The sequence below is a fragment of the Gobius niger genome (genome assembly GCF_951799975.1).
Source record: "Gobius niger genome assembly, chromosome: 23".
Taxonomy (NCBI): domain Eukaryota; kingdom Metazoa; phylum Chordata; class Actinopteri; order Gobiiformes; family Gobiidae; genus Gobius; species Gobius niger.
In genome coordinates this window covers 3,728,847-3,748,733 of record NC_136874.1, presented here as the reverse complement: position 1 = coordinate 3,748,733, position 19,887 = coordinate 3,728,847, and the positions used below count along the sequence as shown (strand labels likewise).

At 42.8% G+C, this 19,887-nt stretch overlaps 1 protein-coding gene across 1 annotated transcript in view; it reads right to left on the bottom strand.

Moving 5' to 3' along the window:
* Positions 1-19,075, bottom strand: part of LOC306982205 (partitioning defective 3 homolog B-like) — a 164,112-nt gene extending 145,037 nt beyond the window's left edge. The window contains exons 1-2 of the mRNA XM_079582065.1: positions 18,848-19,075; positions 18,581-18,776 (exon numbers count right to left, since the gene is read on the bottom strand). Of these exons, the coding sequence (XP_079438191.1) occupies positions 18,581-18,776; positions 18,848-19,022 (371 nt within the window). The 5' untranslated portion in view covers positions 19,023-19,075. The remainder of the gene's footprint in view (positions 1-18,580; positions 18,777-18,847) is intronic.
* Positions 19,076-19,887: the final 812 nt, after the last annotated feature.

Sequence of the window (19,887 nt, the reverse complement as noted above, 5' to 3'; positions counted from 1 at the left end):
CGCAGACAGGCTACACCTCCCTCTGGTGTCTCACAGACTCCCGCTAAAGCAAGCTTCACCACTCACTTTATCAACTTCATTAGGAGTGAAGGTATTGGATGTTGAGGGGGAAAGGCTCCGTCGGCTTTTCAAAGTGGGTTTATGAATATCTGAGGCTGGAAAACAATCTGGTGTGTTCTAACGAAGGGGAAAATGTGGCTGTTTTTACTCTGCAGTGACAGGATTAAGCTTAGCAAGAGATGGAGAGGTGATACGTCGGACTTTAGGAGGAGGTTTTTGTGTCGATTACTCAAAGATGTGCCACTCCAGGTCTGTTTGATGAGAAAACAATATTAAAACAGGGTAAAAAGCTCAGATTAAACCCTCTGAACACTCACTTTGAGCTTCTAAACTCCAGGGCCTGAACTTCTGCCTCACAACGACCTCATTCATGAGGTCCCGATACCAGAAACCGATACCACTTGACATCCTAGCTCTCCGCTGAGGACAGAAAACAGCAAGAAACTGTAGAATAGTTTGGTGTAAATCCAATATTCCACATAGAGCTGACTTTATTACAGACGACACTCCCTAAATCAGAGTCTGAGCTGGATTTAACCAGAGCTAAATGTTGTGGAGTCTGCAGTGTTTACAACATACAGCTAATGATGCTAATGTTGCTAACTTGCGGCTAACAGTTCTGGTAATTCTTATGCCGGATTATTCATCTGGAAAACTAACCCAGCGACTAAAAAGTCCTCAGAAAATCCAAAATAAAGAGATGCAGCATGTTTATATTGAGCCAAACTGAGCTGCAGCAAAACACTGAAGCTACTGGATAAGTTACTATAAACACACGAGAAAATCCACACGGAGCTGAAGTAAAGGAGAAAAGAGACCATTTATCTGCAGTAATAAGAAACATCTCAATACTATTGTTAAATAAAAATACATAAATGAATAAAGCACAAGCATTGAGGAGCTTTAGGACATGAGCTGTTCTGTCTAAGATGGACAGAGCAATAAAAATTTGGTAACACTTTACATTACGGGCCGGTAAGTCTTTGGTACTTACAGTGGTAATTACCGTGGTAATTCTTGGTACTTATTGTGGTGCTTAAAGAATACTATAGTGAGAATTACAAGTTATGTACTTCTAGATACAGTGGTAACTCTTAGTAATGAAGGTTGTACATCTTGTTTCCCCTAATGCTGATTTATGTTGTTTTATAGTCACAAAACGGTGAAATTACTTCTGTTTGTAGAAGTACCACATTTACTACCAATGAATTGCTGCTGTAGTATCCTTGAATTACCAATAAGTACCATAGATGTATCACTGTAACTACTAGAAACTATCACTTAAAATACCAAAGTAAATAGAAGTTTGACCTTCATTACTAAGAGTTACCCCTGTATCTCTTAGTAATGAGAGACACAGTGGTAACTCTGTGACTCCCTGACCCCTAACCTTAATTGCTAGTAATTATGACTTTTAGTACCACAATAAGAATCTAGAATTACCACTGCAAATACTAGTACTTATCAATGTAATTACCACTGTAAGTACCACTGTCATTACTAGTAATTACCACTGTAAGTACCACGGACTTACCGGCCCGTAATGTAAAGTGTTACCGAAATAGTATATTGAATGAAAATACAATAAACGGCATCAATTCTGATATAACTGCTCTTAAAACTGTAGCCTACTTTACTTAAGGAAATGTAAATGAGTAAATAAACTAATTACTGCTGTGAAAAAGTAAGTATGTTGAAGAAAATACCTTGCACTCGTATCGGTATTCTGTATCAGCAAGAACTTAAGTCAAAATACTACTACTCACATCCCTAACGAATACAAAAACGTGATTGAATGCATCCCCTCTGGAGTATTTGAAATGGCACGTGGTGAAACTGAACACAAGCTTTTACTTTTTGCGATGCTAATAAACAGCGTGATGAACACAGAACGTTTCCACTGATGGATTACGGGCTTTAAAAAGGGAGAATAAAAGCTCAGAACGAGTACATTTTGTATGATATCACAGCGTTGGCACAGATCTAGGTTTGAAATATCTGTGACACAAACATTTAATAAGACACCGGAGTAAATTACGTAAAGTTCTGTGTATAAACGTCCAAAGCAAAGCCTCTGCAGCTTTAAACGACGATCCTTCCCGACTTATAAAAACAGTAAGACTCTTATACAAATCCACAGTTTTATTTGCCTCTTTCCCTTGACAACCTTCGCAAAAACACCTCCAAAACATTTCCAAAGGGCTAAACCTCCCCCTTAAAGAAAGCAAAGCCGACATAACGCGACAGCCACTTGCATCTTTTCAGAATTCGGGCTCAATTTTCTCGTCTCTTCCCGAGTTCATTCCCCCTCTGAAATAAAAATGAGCTTTTTGTACTTTCACGATGGCCATTTACTCCTCAGCCGGGGACGCTATCGCCGTCCGCATGCAGCCTCTGGAAAAACAAATTAGCTTTTTTCTTTTTTTTTTTTTATTCCTCACCTCCCCCCCCTCGTTCTCCTCCTCCTCCCCCTCGAGTTAGCGCCGCGGAATGATTTGCAGGTTTATTGGCGTCGACGTCGCGCTGTCAGTCAAACAAATCCTGAGCGTTTCGTCGAGTGAAGGTGCGGAAATATATGGGTGATAGAAAAGATTCTTGGGTGCGTTTCCTCGTGTCAGTGGAAGCTCCAACACCGGCCTCTTCCACGCCGACAGAGACGGGACGATTTCCTTCTCAGGTGTTGATTTCTGGAGATGTGCATTTTTTATTAGTTCATGCTTAGTCTTATATTTGAAGAGTTTAGAGGTGCTAGGCTAGTGCGAGGCTAGTGCATGTCTACGGTAACTAGTAGCCTGCATTAAAAAACACTTCAAAATCCTGGGGTTGTCCATATCCGATTTGTAGAAAGCTCCTTCCACGTGTAGTAATGAACTACGAACCACAAACTACTGTAGATTCATGCAGTCCTTATATTTGAAGAGTTTAGTGGAGCTAGGCTAGTGCATGTCTATGGTAACTAGTAGCCTGCATTAAAAACAGTCTGACTCGAGCACAGTGCACCTGAGGCTAATCACTTATAGCACCAGACTAACCATATAAATGTCTGTGTCGACTGAATAATGTTATAAAAGAACTTATATTTGAGCAGCTTCCTGGTTGTAGCTACGCAGCGGCGGAGTGATCTGCTCGGTTACCGGATCTACATTAGTTTGTTTACCTGCGGCCGCATTACTACACATGGAATTCACAAAGGAGCTTTCTACAAATCAGACATGGCAACGTTTGGAGGACGAGCACATGATTTTGAAGAGGTTATTAATGCAGGCTACTAGTTACCATAGACATGCGCTAGCCTAGCACTAGCCTAGCACCGCTAAACTCTTCAAATATAATGACTACATGAATGAAAAAAAAAACACTCTGAATAACTAGTAAATGAGGCCATGTGTCAAAAAAAAATCCTGAAATATCCCTTTAAAAAGGGACTAGACAGAGTTTTAAAAAATAAATACATGTATTTTCATTCCCCTACTTCAGGGGTCGGCAAGTTTGTGTCATGGAGGGCCGATTTTCCTCATTGCCAAAACACCGAAACTCATAAGTGAAGTACTTTTTTTCTACAAATATAAGTTTTGCACGTAATATATGACCTAATGGGTTGTTTTGCTGGGACATGTGATAATACTGACAGCATTTTACACATTTTAGAGTCCTTTTCACGTATTTCATGTCTGATTTCTGAATAAATGTTTCTTCAAAATTCTCTTGGGGGCCAAAGGTTTTATGCTGGAGGGGCGAATTTGGACGTTGCCTACCCCTGCCCTACTTGTTCAAGCCATGTCCTAATGTGTAGAATGAGCTCAGACCTGTTCACAACTGCCTCTAAAATCCAGCACTGTCACTCAAAAAGCTGTTCCTGAGCTTAATATAGAAGCTGCAGTTACGCGTAAGACCTGAGGTGGCAGTAGTGAGTATAAAAATGACAACTTCCATCTCGTCCCCTTTGTGTAATGTTTTTTTTGTTGAGGAAACAATCTGTGACCTATTAGTTACCCAGTACTCAATTTAATGACGTTTAAGGCTTTCTAATGCCCCTGATGGATTACTTTTTAGTCATGTTCATTTTAGCACCTTGAGCAAGACACTTCTCCCACCTCTCCTGTGACTGAGTGTGTGTGTTCTGCCTTTACCATTCCTGCTGCTCCTTTTGTCTTCTGAGGCCGGCACATTTAACAGACTGAAATCACAGAAGAATCTCTCCGGGCTCTGTCTTTAAGAGAGTATTTATTAATGCGGCGAATCCTCTTTTGTTAAATATGCATAAGGTCATATATTCCACATCGGGAGCTGCCTCCTCAATACATTATCGCTCATTGCTATTCATCGCCCGCTTAAATAATACATGCCCCGCCACAAATCACCTCCTCCCTTTGTCCACGTATAGACTCCACACAGGCCACTTTATTAGGGACGGTCCTCAGTGAAATCACACCAGGATTTGTATCAATGGAAAACAAGTCTTATAGTTGTAAAGGGCCTATATGATGCAAAATCGACTTTTTGGAGCTTTTAGCCTTGTTGTTTTACCATTTCCCTCTCAAAAACACCCCCAGAGTGGTTTTTGACTTCATTCACGCAGCTCTCAGCAATCCTCTATGGCCTGATTTTAGCTTGGAAAACAGCCTGCACTGAAAGTTGTGAAGAAGGAGCTCTTTCTAACCTACTCTGGACACGCCTGTTCTTTTTTCTTACCGTGTAGCATTCGAGAGGTACAGAACTTTATTCAACCTGCCAAAGAAGAGGCCACTCGCCACAAGTTGGAATTTCTCACCGGGATTCAGTGACAATCACCAAAATAGTGTTTTTCTGTGACTGCCTCTGATGTTTGATGAACCTTCAACAGAACCACACCTGATGAAGCGGCCAGGACAGAGCGGCGAGTCCATCAAAATGCGTGTTAGCTTGTGTGCTAGCCTGTGTGTTAGCGTGTGTGTGTTACCCCGGGATTCCACATCATCCGCCTGTGCGCTCAGCTCCGCTCCCCCCGACTCCGAACGGCTACGACATCAACGCCCACTGTCTCCACTTCAGTCTCCGCCAGTGCTCCAGCTCGCGCACAAAGCAACGACTTTGAGAAACAAAACTCCCAATAAAATAATAAACAACTATTTATGAGCATGTGAGCTATACCGCATTGAAGCATGAAGCCTGTGCCCCCCTCATGCGCGAGGGAGAGAGAGGCAGAGAAAAAAGTTACGTGAACGGAAGCAACAGAAGCTTAATCGGGTCGTGTGATTGTTGTTGTGATGTCAAACTCCGCAGAGGGAATTATCGAGGTCACTTTGTGTGAAATAGTGACATTTTTGTTGAAATAAAGTCCGCTCGGAGGGTATTTACTTTGAAAATACGGATATTGTTGTCGTTCTCTTTCCCGTTTGGTGCGTCTGAACTGTGGAGCTTGATCCGGCCGGTGCAGACGGACCTGAAAACAGAGTTGATCCGTATTTTTATCGTGGAGAGGCGGAGAGGCGACGTAGGCCGTTCGGAGCGGAGTGGACGATGTGGAATGTTTCTGACCGTTCAAACATAGCAATGCATTTGCTGCGGAGGTCGGGATGGAGTAGAGCGGGGCGAGCACGGAGAATGTGGAATCTGGGGGTTAGCCATTTATAAAGCTGCGTTGCTAATGTCAACACCTTATGACTGCATTGTGAAGTAACTCCACTTATTGCTGTGATATTTATATTTCTGCTGTTGCATGAGCAGAGAGAGGGGGCGGAGTTAACTGAATCGAAGCGTCGTGTCTTCCGGGTTTGAAAAATACCTCCAGAAAACACTTATATTTATCACAAAAATTAGTGCTCCATAGTGGTAGGTAGAGGTACAATATATCATATAAACGCCTTTACTTTACTTTGGGATTATAGTTTCCTTTTTTATCTATACCAAGTGTTGCACCAAAGAAAGTCCTGAGTTTGTGGATCTGTTCACCGACAATGGCAATAAACCTGTTCTGATTCCTCTTCTCCATTTCAATATCAGTTCATCAATGAAACCCCTCCAGAGAAAACAAACATCTCCAGGACGTTTCATCTCGTCAGATTCAGCCTCTGACTTCTTCTCAGATCTGGTAAACTCTCACACTCCTGACGCACATATATATCGGGGCGCAGAGTTTAAAGTCAGCCGGATCAAAGCGCTGCACCTACAGAGCGGCGTGGGATTAGGCAGCGGCGCCGGTCCACCTCCCGCGCAGGCTTAGCGCCCGCCGCGTAAACATGTCAGCGCGTTTTAGCACGCTTTTCACCAAACAGACACGTCCCGCGCTTCAGACGGGAGCTTAGAGACGACGGGCCCATCTCAGCCGAGGAGTCACCCGTCAAAACGGCAGCGGAGGGTTTTCTGAAGCCGGCTTTGGTCACACACCTGAGGGAAACTAATCTGAGACGGAGACGCCGCAGCTTTGACGAGAGAGAGAGGTGCGTTTCCCCCCCCCTCCCCCCCTCCCAGATGGGACTTTGGACGGGAGGAGGTTCTGTTTGATTTCTGTTACCTGTCGTCCACTACCTGTGTGTTTTATTACTCACACAGATCTTACTGCAAGGTCTTAGCTTTCAAATGAGGCACTGGCCTGGAGGCTGTGAATGAAAACGCAATGAAAAAGTGGAGAAAAAGCAACAAAGACAACAATAATTGGGGTAAAACACGATAAAAACAGTTCATAAAAAGCTATAAAAAACACAGCGGAAAAAAGTGTCTAAATCTTGAGGAAAACATGACGAGAAAAGGGGTAAAAGACCACAAAAAAGCGCAGAGAAACATGACAAAAAAGTGGTAAAAATGTGATGAAAACATGACAACAATGTGCCCGAAAAGCACAATTAAAACAGCAACAAAAACATGGTAAAAATATTCTAAGGCTGCAAAAACACAAGAAAAAAGAGGCGATAACGTGGCAAAAAAAACAATAAAAACACGACAAAAGAGCAGAGAGAACATGACAAAAAGTCTTGAGGAAAATGCAACAATAAAAGATGGTAAACCCATGGCAAAAAAGTGGCAAAAACACGACAATAAGCAACAGAAAAAGAAGCCAAACCCAAAACCCAGGACTGCACACCAGTCTGGCAAAGAGAAAAAAAAGGTTTAGTTACTACTGGTATCAAAAAAGAGAGAAAAGAAATACAAAATATCTATATCCATGTTTTGACGTTGTTGGTCATCAAAAAAATGTATAAAAAATTGAGGGAAAACGTGGAAAAAACAGGGAAAACTTTGAGAATAAAAAAATAAAAAAAATATATAAAAACATTAAAAGTTGGGGTATAAAAGAAATGCTTTGAGAAAATGAAAATAATAAATAAATAAAAAATTGGGGAAAAGCGTGGAAAAAACAGGGAAAAGTTTAGAGCAAAATTTAAAAAAAAAACTAGATTAAAAAAAAAAAAGAGAAAGAAATGTTTTGAGAAAAAAAAAAAAAAAATTGGGGAGAAAAGTGAAAAAAAAAAGGGAAAAACAAGTGGCAAAATTGGGCAAAATTGTAAACAAAGGAAAAAAAATGAAAAAGTTGGGGAAAACAAGGAACATTTTGGGAAAATTAGAAGAAAAAGTGTTTTTCCCGCACTTTTGTCATTAAGGTTTCTTTGTTGTTTCACCTCAAACAAATGATACAAAAGCAAAAGAAAGGAAATGGAAGGAACAGGAACATTATTAATCTGTTTTCTCCATAGATATTCATCGGTATTGAAAAGTATCGTTCAGGCATCGGTATCGAAAACCAAGTATCATTAAAGGAATAGGCCACCGTTTTTACATACTGAGATATGTTCTATATTGTAAGGCGTAATAAAACCAGGAGTATCCGCGCAGTAATCTTCACTTTACTGCGCGGATTTCGAACTACTCCTGGTATTATTACGCCTTACAATATAGTCCCCCCTTTTATCCGCTTAGAAAATCCACATTGTTTAATTTTGTGTAATATACTTTGTAGTGTAACACTTCACGTAACCATATTTAAATAGGGAAAACGTGGAAGAGCTTGGTAGCTTCTATCTTGACCTGTTTTGGAGCTATAGAGGAGAGAGGGAGAGGCTAAATGCTAACGCCGTCTGCGCTGTGTTTACGTGACTGAAGGCACGCGGGAAGATCAGACAGGTCCTAAAGAACTCGTCAAAGCTAAGGTAAGAACATATCTCAGTATGTAAAAACGGTGGCCTGTTCCTTTAAAGTAAATTAACAGCACTCAGGCCAAGAGAAAATGGTGAAACAAAACTCAACAGAAACCGGGTCTGACTCTGACAATGAACCGACAAAGACGAGAGAAAAACCGAGGGGTCGAAATAGAAAAAACACAAATGAATTCTCCGCGTTTTCCACATGTTTCCAAACCTTGTTAATAAACCCAGTTCTGACGACACCTCCCCTTCACTCCATTGTCTCCTTTACGTAATCCATGGGCCCGGGGGAGAGCGTTGCACCATCTCCCGCCTGTATAGAACCATAGGCAGCCGCATAAACAACATCTCCGAGGCAGAGGATGCGAGTAGGCGGTTTCTTGCACAATGACGTTGCCTCTACATTAAAATAAAATAAAAATCTTTGCGTATTTTTTTTTTGGCAGCGGCTCCGGCTCCGGCCCACTCCTGCCTCATAAACACGCTGCGTTCTGCCGATAGCGTGGAGGCGTGACGGACTTGGCTAATTTGCCTGGGCCCATGTCGGATTTGGTGGGTCCGGGGGTGGGTGTAGACGATCGTTTTGTAAGCAGATCAGAATAGACGGGGATAAAGTCTTTCAGAACGGGGGGGGAAATAGGATGGTTTGAGGATTTTCAGAGACTGTAAAGCGCTCGGTTGATGACATAACAGTGACATGTGAGTCAGAGAGTGAAGGCCTGTTTCGGGGGCGGGTCCAAGCTGTTGTGCATGTTTTATCAGTCTGTCGTGTCCAGGCGGGTGGAGGATCAGGGGGATATCGTCCAATCAGAGCATCTCCCTGAACTCAGTCGTCTCTTCGTGCCATAAAACTGTATGATGTAGGCTCTTAGCGTAACTTTTGGCGCTTAGTAGGATGAGATCTTCCAGCTCCAGACCCATAGACGGTTAAAAATAATAGACGTCTGCTCTGGCTGGTCCTAAAAAGGGTGTAAGGGTGAGATTTTCCCTGTCGATTCAGTCCTCGGACGCGTAGTTCGGTCGTAGCCGCTAACCGCCTTTAGCTCTAATGCTAACGGCCTGTCAATCAAAGTCTGGTCCTCATTGGGATACAAGATTTCTCAAATGTTTATTACGAAAACCAGCCTGGTTTCTTTAATTGTAAGTCCATCCATCCATCTTCTTCCACATGTCCGTTGCCGGGTCGTGGGGGCAGCTGTTGTAGTTGCCCAGATCACATTGCCCTCATGGCTCCTCCTGCAGGTGGTGAGTCCACAGGAGGACGGCCTCATGATTAACCGGGCCTGTTGGTCTCTCATAAGGAGCTTCTGAACCCACTCTTTGTCTGACCCGTCACCTATAGGACCGGTTTGCCCTGGGAGACCCTACAGGGGCACGAACCCCCGACAGCAGAGCTCTCAGGATCATTCAGGTGCTCAAACCCCTCCACCACGTTAAGGTGGCGGTTCCAGGAGGGGTCACCCGGAAATTAGACTTTACAGTTGTTTAGAACGTGCGTAAAGTGCAATGCTTTCTAATGGAAAACTGCAAAAAACAGCAGTGGTGGGTTATGTCGGCCCCGAGCGTCACGGTCACAAAGCAGAGCAACCAGCGGCCATTGTCCAGACCTAACGCATTAAGTGGGCAGGACAGACTGTTTGTTTGTTGGGAACTACATTAGGCACTGGGGCAACGCCTGGGGACCCATCTCCATGATGTGGAGCCTGGCTGGTGGTCAGAATCACCTGGCTGGAGGATTCACCTATTACAGGTAATCTACACAGACACGGGGAGAACATGCAAACTCTACAGACCCCATCCTGGTGGGAATCGAACCCGGGACCTTCTAGCTATGAAGCAGAGGCACTAAGCACTGCGCTACCGTGCTGTCCGTGATGTTGTTATGTAGAATAACCATTTTCCTACAACAAGGGGCGAGGGGGAGTGGGGGACAGGCTGTACATCTTTCTCTCGGGACACCGGACAATGTTTAACTCAAGAACTTAGTTTGACCAGTAGAGTTTATAAAAGCCTGTAATGCTAAAGGAAGAACACAAGAAGGAAGAAAGTGAGGCTATTATAGGAGAGTTTGTAATAAACCCCGACAACGGATGGAAAATAGCCATAAAGTAAACTGCCACATGTGATCACTGAAGGGATATTGCAGGTATAAGCAGCAGTTGTCCCACCAGGAGTGAGACCTGGATCCTCTTAGTGAATTTCTGAGTGTAAGGTCCGACACCAGTGGCCTCACTAGAGGAACATCCAGAGGAGACTGTTGTCATTCCACTCAGGAAAACTGCATTTAGTCAGTCAGCTTTCTCTTTTAAAGCTTCAAAAGATTGGAACAACATCCCAACAACAATCAGAGAAACCAGTAGTTATAACATGTTCCGTTCATCATTAAAACGTTGGCTCCTTAGCAAAACAAACATGCCAGCACTGAACGTCCGCCGCCGCTTCCTTGAGTCGTCTTGCATGTCCTTCTTATCTAATCTCAATACTGCTGCATTTTAATGATTACTTTCTTTTTACACCTTCTATTATAACCGACTAATGTTATTGACTGTATCTTTTATCTAACTGACTCTGGTTGTTCATGAACTCCTGCTTGTGCTTCCACATGTTTCCTCCTGCATTCTCACTTAAGCTCTGTCGCGCATGAACTCTTTGTTGCATGTTTGTTTGCAATGTGATGTTTATTGTATTTTGCCATGTGATAATTTTTGTGATAACTTGTTTTACCCATTTCCAGGGTGCCTACTGTACATCTGGCCGAGGACTACAGATGAAAAGTAGAGAGACCTGGATCCCATTCGGAGTGAGACCTGGATTACAGGTGATTCCTCGCTGTTTTAGCCGTGCTTTCGTCGCTTCGTTCCGGTATCGTCCTGGATTACACGAGTCGTCCCATATCCCGCCCTGCTTTACTCCTCGCTCAGACCCTCAGTGAGACGTCTGTGCGTTCGCGAGCGCTGGCCGCCCTCCCCGTCCTTTTAGCAGATGCAAATGTTTAGTTTCGACAGGAGGATTTGGCAGCCATGTCGGAGTGGGCGACAGAATGTAGCAAACAGCTGCGTCTGGGTCACCTCTGAAATCACATATTTGTTTTTGCATAAACCGCTCTGTTGTGTCGCCTCTTTTGTGCCGACTGCAGGGCTGAGCGGCTCCGTAAATATACAGAAATCAGGAGGGCGAGTAAACATGCTGGAAACGTCCACTTAGTTTGGAAGAGACAAAAGCCAGAGGTCAAAATAAGACTGGCGAGATATAAATGATTTTAAAATAGTTTCTCCCTTAACATTTTAGTTTTAATGCGAAGTATAAACTCTCTATAATGTTGTTTCCCATGCTTATTCATTCACAAATATTGGCATGTTTGGTATCCATGTGTAGCAAGAAAGGCGATCGAGATGAAGCTGGAATCCAAATATATCCATTTCTTTTCTGCAACAACATCTCCGCTTTCACACAGACTCCACACTGTCTAGTCCTGGACTTTTCGATATTTTCAAGTATTTTTTCAGAGGGGTTTTTTGTCGCTGTTTTGTGGCTTTTTCCGTTGCTTTTTTTGTTGTGTTTCCATCCTCATTTTCGTCCCTATTCTGATGCTTTCCTCATGAAGCTTTTAGATTTAAATAAATGATGAGTTAACACTTAATTCATCATGAACACTTCATTAGTTAAGTCTAACTGATCACTTAACCTCCTACCACCCGCCAAAACCAAATGCATTCTCTCCTCTTTGCCATTGTCGTCACTTGTTATTTCCCTTATGTGTTTTTGTCACTTTTTAATTACTTTTCTGCTGGATTTTTGTCTTTTCTGCTGGATTTTTGTCTTTTTTGCTGGATTTTTGTCACTTTTTTACTGGATTTTTGTCACTTTTTGGCTGTATTTTTGCCACTTTTTTGCGGGATTTTTGTCACTTTTTTGCTGTATTTTTGCTGAATTTTTGTATTTTTTCTGCTGGATTTTTGTCATTTTTTGCTGCTCTTTTCTCACCTTTTTGTTGAGTTTTTGCTGGAGGAGGTGTGTGTGGATCGGGAAGTTTGGGCATCTCTACTGAGACGGCTGCCCCCGCGACCCGGCCCCGGATAAAGCGGAAGAAAATGGATGGATGGATGGACTTTGTAGTAACTATACTAACTGTGCAAATCTGACGAAACAATAGTAACACCTAGGGCTCGGGCATCTGTTCCGGATGCCTCCTGGTTGCCTCAATGGGGAGGTGTTCCAGGCATGTCCTAGTGGGACAAGGCCTCGTGGAAGACCCAGGACACGCTGGTGGGACAAGGTCTCCGAGCTGGCCTGGTGTCGCCTCGGGGTCAGAACAGTTGGAGGAGGAGACCCAAGCGGAAGAAAATGGATGGATGGATGTTATAAAGTGTTGCCATTTCTTAAAGGGACTAAATGGAGTTTAAAAATGTTTAAACTAAGTATTTTCCTCCCCCTACACGAGAAAAAAGCTGTAAAAACCTTGAGGAAAACATGACGATAAAAGGGGTTAAAGACCCCAAAAAAACGCAGAAAACACGACAAAAAAGTGGCAAAAATATGATGAAAACATGACAACAATGTGCCCGAAAAGCACAATTAAAACAGCAACAAAAACATGGTAAAAATATGCTAAAAGGCTGCGAAAACACAAGAAAAAAGAGGCGAGAACATGGCCAAAAACAAACAAAAACACTAAAAGAAAGAGCAGAGAGAACATGACAAAAAGCCTTGAGGAAAATGCCACAATAAAAGATGGTAAAACATGTGAAAAAAGTGTAAAAAACTCGACAACAATATATACAATATATGGCACAATAAAAGAAGCCAAACCCAAAACCCAGGACTGCACACCAGTCTGGTATGGAGAGAAAAAAGGTTTAGTTACTACTGCTATCAAAAAAACTAAAACTAAGAATTTTCCTCCCACTACATGTTCCAGCCATGTCCTAATGTGTAGAATGAGCTCAGATCTTTTCATAACTGCCTCTAAAATCCTGCACTGTCGCTCAAAAATTTCGTCATGCACGAGCTTAAAATCGAGACTGCAGTTACGCGTAAGACCTGGAGGTGGCAGTAGTGAGTGTAAAATGACCAACTTGCATCTAGTCTCTTTAAGATTTGCAAACATTTCATCAAACAGAGAAAAGAGAATTGGGCAAAATGGGAAACCTTTGAGCAAAAAATGCCACTTTGAATCTAATCTAAAGCTTTTAACGACATTCAAGGCCTTTTAATTCCCCCGAGGAAACCCTGCTTATTCCAAAACTAAACAAGATCCAAAATCTCCAAAGTCTAAACAGTATTTTTCTCCCCCTCGTCCACCTGCAGCGTCTCGCCCCCGGGACCGGCTCTTGTCTGGAGGCCGACCCCGCTTCATTCATTTCCCGCGTTGCCCTTTTCCCGACGTCTGATGCGCTGGAGTGAAACAACATCGGGAGCCGCCGCAATTATACGGGACCGCGCGATACTCGGGCTAATGAACTCATATTTCAACTTCAATAAGAATCAAGTCGTTCGGATAAAGGGCAGATGCAGGAGAGCGACAATAAAAAGGGCCATATATAAAAATCCAATTGGGGAGAGCGCAGGAGCGAGTGGCGTGGTTATAGAGAGAGGCAGAGAGAGAGAGAGGGGGGAGGAAGAGGAAGACCCTTTCAAACTTAACTTCAGGAGGGTCTGTTTGTGTTTAGACAAGTGCTTCTCAAACATCGCCTCATTAAATATTTCACCTACCAAAGACAAGCAGAGATCAAGATCAAATCAGGACTAAAACAGGGGGAAAAAATATAAAGAAAAAGATCTAGAGTCGGGATTAGAATGACCGCGGGACTCTGGCATGTCAGTAACTTAGGAAGGTAAAAATTCCTCTTTTTTTTACCGGCCCTCCATCATCAAACTCTGGCCCTCGAGATGATTTTGAGAAATATTATGACCCAAATCAGAGATCAAATGCCTGTTAAAGAACCTTAAAATGTCTTAGCAGAGCACCCTTTTAGGCCATAATCCGAAAATACTCATCTATAGGTAGAAATGACTTAAATCTACTTGAATTAAGATCTTAAATCTAAAGTTTGGAGTTGGAGTAGATTTGGTCTGGCCTTAGAGCAGATTAAACCTATTCTTGCCAATGGAACAAGCACAAGTTTTTTCTTAATTCAGATTATTTTGTATAATTGCAAGTGAATAATAAATATTTTTTTTACAGTAAAAGTTAATTTGCCGGATTTCCAGCGGGATTTCTATTTGTTCCATTGGCATTAGCGTTTTTATCTCATCTTAGATTAGTTCAAGCCGACTCAATTTAACATAAAAAAAAACCTTTATTCAAGTGATTTTAAGTCATGTGTCTAATTTAAGATGGACATTTTCCCCGCGTGTATGATGTACAACACTGGCATATGTAGAAAGTGATGCTTTACTTCAATTGCTTTAATTGGAGGGTCCGGCCCTTGGTCTTTTGACGATAAAGAAAACCGGCCCTCCCCTTAGCAAACTTGCCGACTCCTGCTTTAGGGTAATTCTGCAAACTCTGAGGTCCTCAGGTGAGTCTAGTCCCGTGCGAATCGACATGTCGGAGTTTGGAAAGTTTTAACCTGCGTAATGAAGTATAAACAGGGGCGGACTGGGACTTAAAAACGGCCCTGGACTCTGACCAGTGTGGCCCGAATTAGCGTAAATGCGCACAGCACAAATACATATTGACGTCACCCAAATCTAAAAGCTCCTGAACTGGAGAGCAACAGTGTAACGCCTCATTTGAAAGCTAAGACCTACAAGAGTGATTGCAACTTTTAGTCGTGATTTTGTTCTTTTTTCATTACTTTTGTGGCTGTGTTTTTGTCTCTTTTTTGTTGTTGTTTTTTTATCATGTTTTTGTTGGTTTTTGTCACGTTTATGCCACGTTTTTGTCACATTTTTTGTTGCTTTTACGGCACATTTTTGTCCCGTGTTCATCCTCGTTTTCGTTTTTCCTGTTTTGGCGCTTTTCTTTTGAGCTTTTAGATTTGGGCAAAGCTCGGTTAAGGCGTAAAATTAGAGGTGAAGGAGAAAATTGAGAGGCCAAACCAGTGGCACTTCTGTGCTCTTCCAGAATGGACATATGGCCAGTCCGCCCCTGAGTATAAATACGGGCAACCACTTTTGACCTATCTATTTATGTTCACATTTAAGCTGTAGTAATAATATCCTGCTATCAGAGCATTACTACGACCTGAATGCAGTCTTTTATACATTTAAAAAAAAAAAAGTATAAAAGAGAAAATCTAGGACGTTGTACGTTTGTTAAGTGCGACGTCACGACTTTCGCTTCTGGGTACTAGCAGAAAAAACATAAAAAACTCTTAAGTTTCAGAAATATTGATGGTTGTTTTTAACAGAGAGTTACTGAACCTACTTCTCAAGACTCATTAGCCAAAAATGCCGCACCTGCTGCTAAAAAAGTTATATTTACTAAAGTCACTACTTCCGGGGTTAGCGTAGCCGTTAGCATTAATCTCCGCTAACCCAGATGTACAGATTTTGGTAAATATTACTTTTATAGCAGTAGGTTCAGCATTTTTGGCTAATGGGCCTGATAAACAAGCATGTTCAGTAACTCTCTGTTGAGTTTCACAAATATTGATTGTGGTTTTAAAGAGTTTTGCGAACCCGGAAGTAAAGCTGTGACGTCACCACTTAACAACGTATGGAATTGATTAACTACAATCTCTAATAAAGCTAATTAATCATAAATTTCTGAACAATTCTGGAATAATTCTCTTCTTCCTGAGAGAGGAGGGTTGAAGCAGCTGGACCGCTTAATCTCTCCTACGTCATCAACACTTTCCCTTCAAGGCCAAGCCACGGAGCTAAACCAGACACGGACTTTTGCATAACACTGACTCTCAGGATTGTAAACAACAGCACACACACACCCCTCCCTGACCACGCCCCCATGGTTCCTCACGTTTCCTAAGCCCCGCCCCTCGGTCAATGGCTGGTCGTCTTTCCAATCCCCATGAAAAACCTTAAGATTCATTTCTTTCTAATAAAAATTGCGCATATTCCACAGTCTGTATCCGAGTGACCCACAGAATCCCCCCAAACAAGACTCTGTCGTCCATATATGGTAATTTCCCTCCAAAACGTGTCACATTATTAGATCTTCACAGCTCTCCCAGTAACAGGCCGAACATCTAAACACCGTGTCACTCCTTTATCAGCACGTCACTGCGCGGTGGGTCCGTTCCTTTCCCCTGTTCTTATCTATTGGCGTTGACACACAGCGCGGGGCCCCGAGTATCCCCCCCCTCCCTCGTCACCCCCCTCCCTCCCGCCGCACTTGAGATTCAATTAGGGCCCCGTGGAAAGATAGTGCGGGTCTGTACGGATGGGAGATAAGGAAAGCAATCGCCCCCAATGTCAAGGGCAATACCGGCAGAGTCCATTTCCATTCAAGTTTCAGTGAGGAGGAACCCGCTCCGGTCTTTAGGGGATTCACAAAGTTTCCAAACACATTTTAACTATTTTATCAAGGAGCTCCATACAGGTCAGGTTTAAGACTTTTTAATGCCATTTCAATCTATAAATGCTACGTATTTAATGCTACATATGCGATTTGGTCAAGCAGTGACACGATTAAAGCCCGTTGGAAGAGTGTGTGTGCTCAGCTTGTTTATTAGGGATGTAACTGCTAGAGGATAACATTAAATCGCTATTTATTATACTGGGTCAAGCTGCACAGTCGCACTTTCTCTGTCAAAGACTGACTGTGGTGCTCAGGCTCCACTCTCAGCCACTGATGGGGCTTTTCCACCAAGGTGTTGGTTCTGGGCTGGCTCAGAGCTGGTTCTGGTGCCGGGTTAGTTCTTTACTGACTTGGTTTTCCACCAAAATGAGAGCTGTGCCGATTGTCACAGCAACGCTTTGGGAAGTCAACATCAAAAATGGATAGTAACATCTCACTACAGCCACTTCTGGTTATGAAATACAGAAAAATAAGTTTATGTTTCAGTCACAGCAGCCGTTAACATTTTGATTTCTTCTTTCTAACTCTTGTTTTAGCTAGAGAGCATAAAGCAAAACAACAGTTTCCTCCACAGACTGTTTTGGCTTCTCCAGGAAGTTATAAGCACAAACTAACTCATATTGACTGTTTGTTGGAGGAGAGAGCCACGCCCCCAGCTGCTGACATCACTGGTGCTCGTTTCTTGGTCCAGCTTTTAATTGGTTCCCGACCGGCACCAGATTTTGGAACTAAGAGCCTGCGTTTTTTCAGTGGAAAACTAAAGAACCGGTTCTGGAACTGGCCCAGAACCAGCACCGGCACCAGCTTGGTGGAAACGGGTTATAAATGTATCGGTCTGACGCTCGAGAGGGGATTTATCCCTTTTCTGTGGAAGCATAGACAGACTTGAACGATAAGACGAGTGTAATGTCTCGAGTTCATGTCTCCACGTCCCGCACCGATGGTAAATAAACTTCTCCTGTATAAGACATCTAGACTGCTGCCTGTTTTTAAAGGGACTATACAGAGTTCTCCAGTTTGGCTCCAGTCCAAAAGCTTCTGGAAAAAAGGTGTGAAAATAGCAACAAAAAACAGAGACGAAAACAATGATGGAAATGTGACAAAAAAGTGACAAAACATTGAAAAATTGATGAAAAAATTGCAAAAATGTCACAAGAAATGGACAAAAAATTGACGAAAAAATGAAGAAAAAAATCAATAAAAAATTTACGAAAAAATGGGACAAAAAAATACAAAAATGTGATTAAAAAAATGACCAGAAAAATGACAAAAAAGCTACAAAAATGAGTTGAATACCCAACAAAAAAATGATGGGAAAAAAAATCTGATGACGTGAGGAAAAAGATCCTCTCGGTTCAGGCGGGAGTTAAGGGGTTGAACACTAAACCTCCTCTTACATGAATGAGAAACCACATTAATTACACAAATCCCTCAAAAAGGGACTATTAGTTGTGTAAAAATGTTTCAATTATGTATTTTCCTCCCCCTACATGTTCCAGCCATGTCCTAATGTGTAGAATGAGCCCAGACCTGCACTGTCACTCAAAAAGTTGTTAATTCAGGTCTGAAGTGCCGCCATGCCCGAGCTTAATATAGAAGCTGCAGTTACACAAATAACCTGAGGTGGCAGTAGTGAGTATAAAATGACCAACTTGCATCTAGCCCTTTAAACTTAAACAAAATAGTCAAGGAAAAAGCTAACTGAAAAACACTGGCCTATTCTTTAGCTTATGATAAAGTTTTTCTTCAGAAAGATCAAAGATATTGCAAAGGAGAAGAAGCATGTAGGAGACTTGTTTTTGACCAAGATTTGTCGCACTGGATCTACAGTATAATTCAGCAGCCACACATGCTACAACTCGCTCAAAATGAACCTCAACTAGAGCATCACTATAAGTTTGCAAGCAGACGTTCCTACCTCAGAAGTCCAAATCCTTTCTTCTTCTTCTTGTCCGGGTCGTCCACCGTTTCCTTCTTGGGTTTGCTCTTCTTCTCCTTCTTCTTGCCCTTGGTCCTCTTCTTCTTCTTGCTGCTCTCGTCGGCGTCCAAATCGTTTCGGGACGAGGTGCTGGCCTGAGTCTCGTGCCCCGAACTCCGGTCTGACAAATCATCATCTGCGAACGAAAGAACAGAGAAAAGATCAGCCTGAATATGTGGAGAACGTGGTGTGGGGTCATCTCCTCACCATCCTCTGACGGCCCCTCGTAGGACTTGTCGATGGCGTGCCTGAAGCTCATGTTGCAGCCTCGGCCTCGGACCATGTTGGGCCGCGGGCGGTGGAAGGGCACCGGGTTCTGAGCGGAGCTGTGCCGCACCTCCTCCATCGCCGTCTGCAGGCTCTCCAGGGAACTGGACTTCATCAGGCCCAGGGTGGGGCCGAGAGCGCCGCCTTCTGGACGATCTGAGGACACATGAGGAACAAGGAGGTGAGGAAGAGACTCGGGGAAATTCAACAGGTCGAGTTAATGCATGAGGTCACATGAGGTCAAATATTGAAGATTGAACCTTCTGCCCCGTTTGAGCAAAGCAGAAAACTATAAAGCATAATGTAAACTAAAGAAATAGGCTCTATTCTTATTTTAAGTTTAAGTATATCACTTTTATTATTATTAAGATCAAGGAAAGTCTTCTTGACTAGCCTGGCATCCAGACTAATCTCCGATGTTTATTAATTAATAAACAGGAGACTAGTCTGGCGACCCTGTCGTAGAAAAGCTACTGCTGGAGGCGGGACTAATGTGGGAAAACCGAAGCGCAGCCAATGAGAACATAGCGGATGTGATGACAGAAACAGCCACAAGAAAGTTGTATCATTGGGACATTAACAATGGCGCTCCTGCCACACGGAGTTCAGTAAATGACTTCTGTCGTTTATGTCAGAAGAACTTAAGAATACAAGCAAACCGGAGCATTACGTGAAGTGGTCGCTTGTGTTGGAAAACTACAAAACAAAGGCGCAACAACGTGACGCCCGTTCAGGGAGCTTCTCTGATTGGTCGGTAGGCTCCATATCGCTGCGTCACTTCCTTTGAAAGCGCAATGGAGTGTTGCCAGACCCTCTTCTGTAAAGAAGTGGAGTCTGGTTGGCAAGACTACTTCTTGACCTTCAGAGCTATATCAGAAGCATTTCAGACAGACAGCAGCAGTTCACAGACCATTGAATGAACATTTCAATGTGGAGTTATGGCGGAAATGTATGAAATTTGGCAGAAAATTCCATTTGGG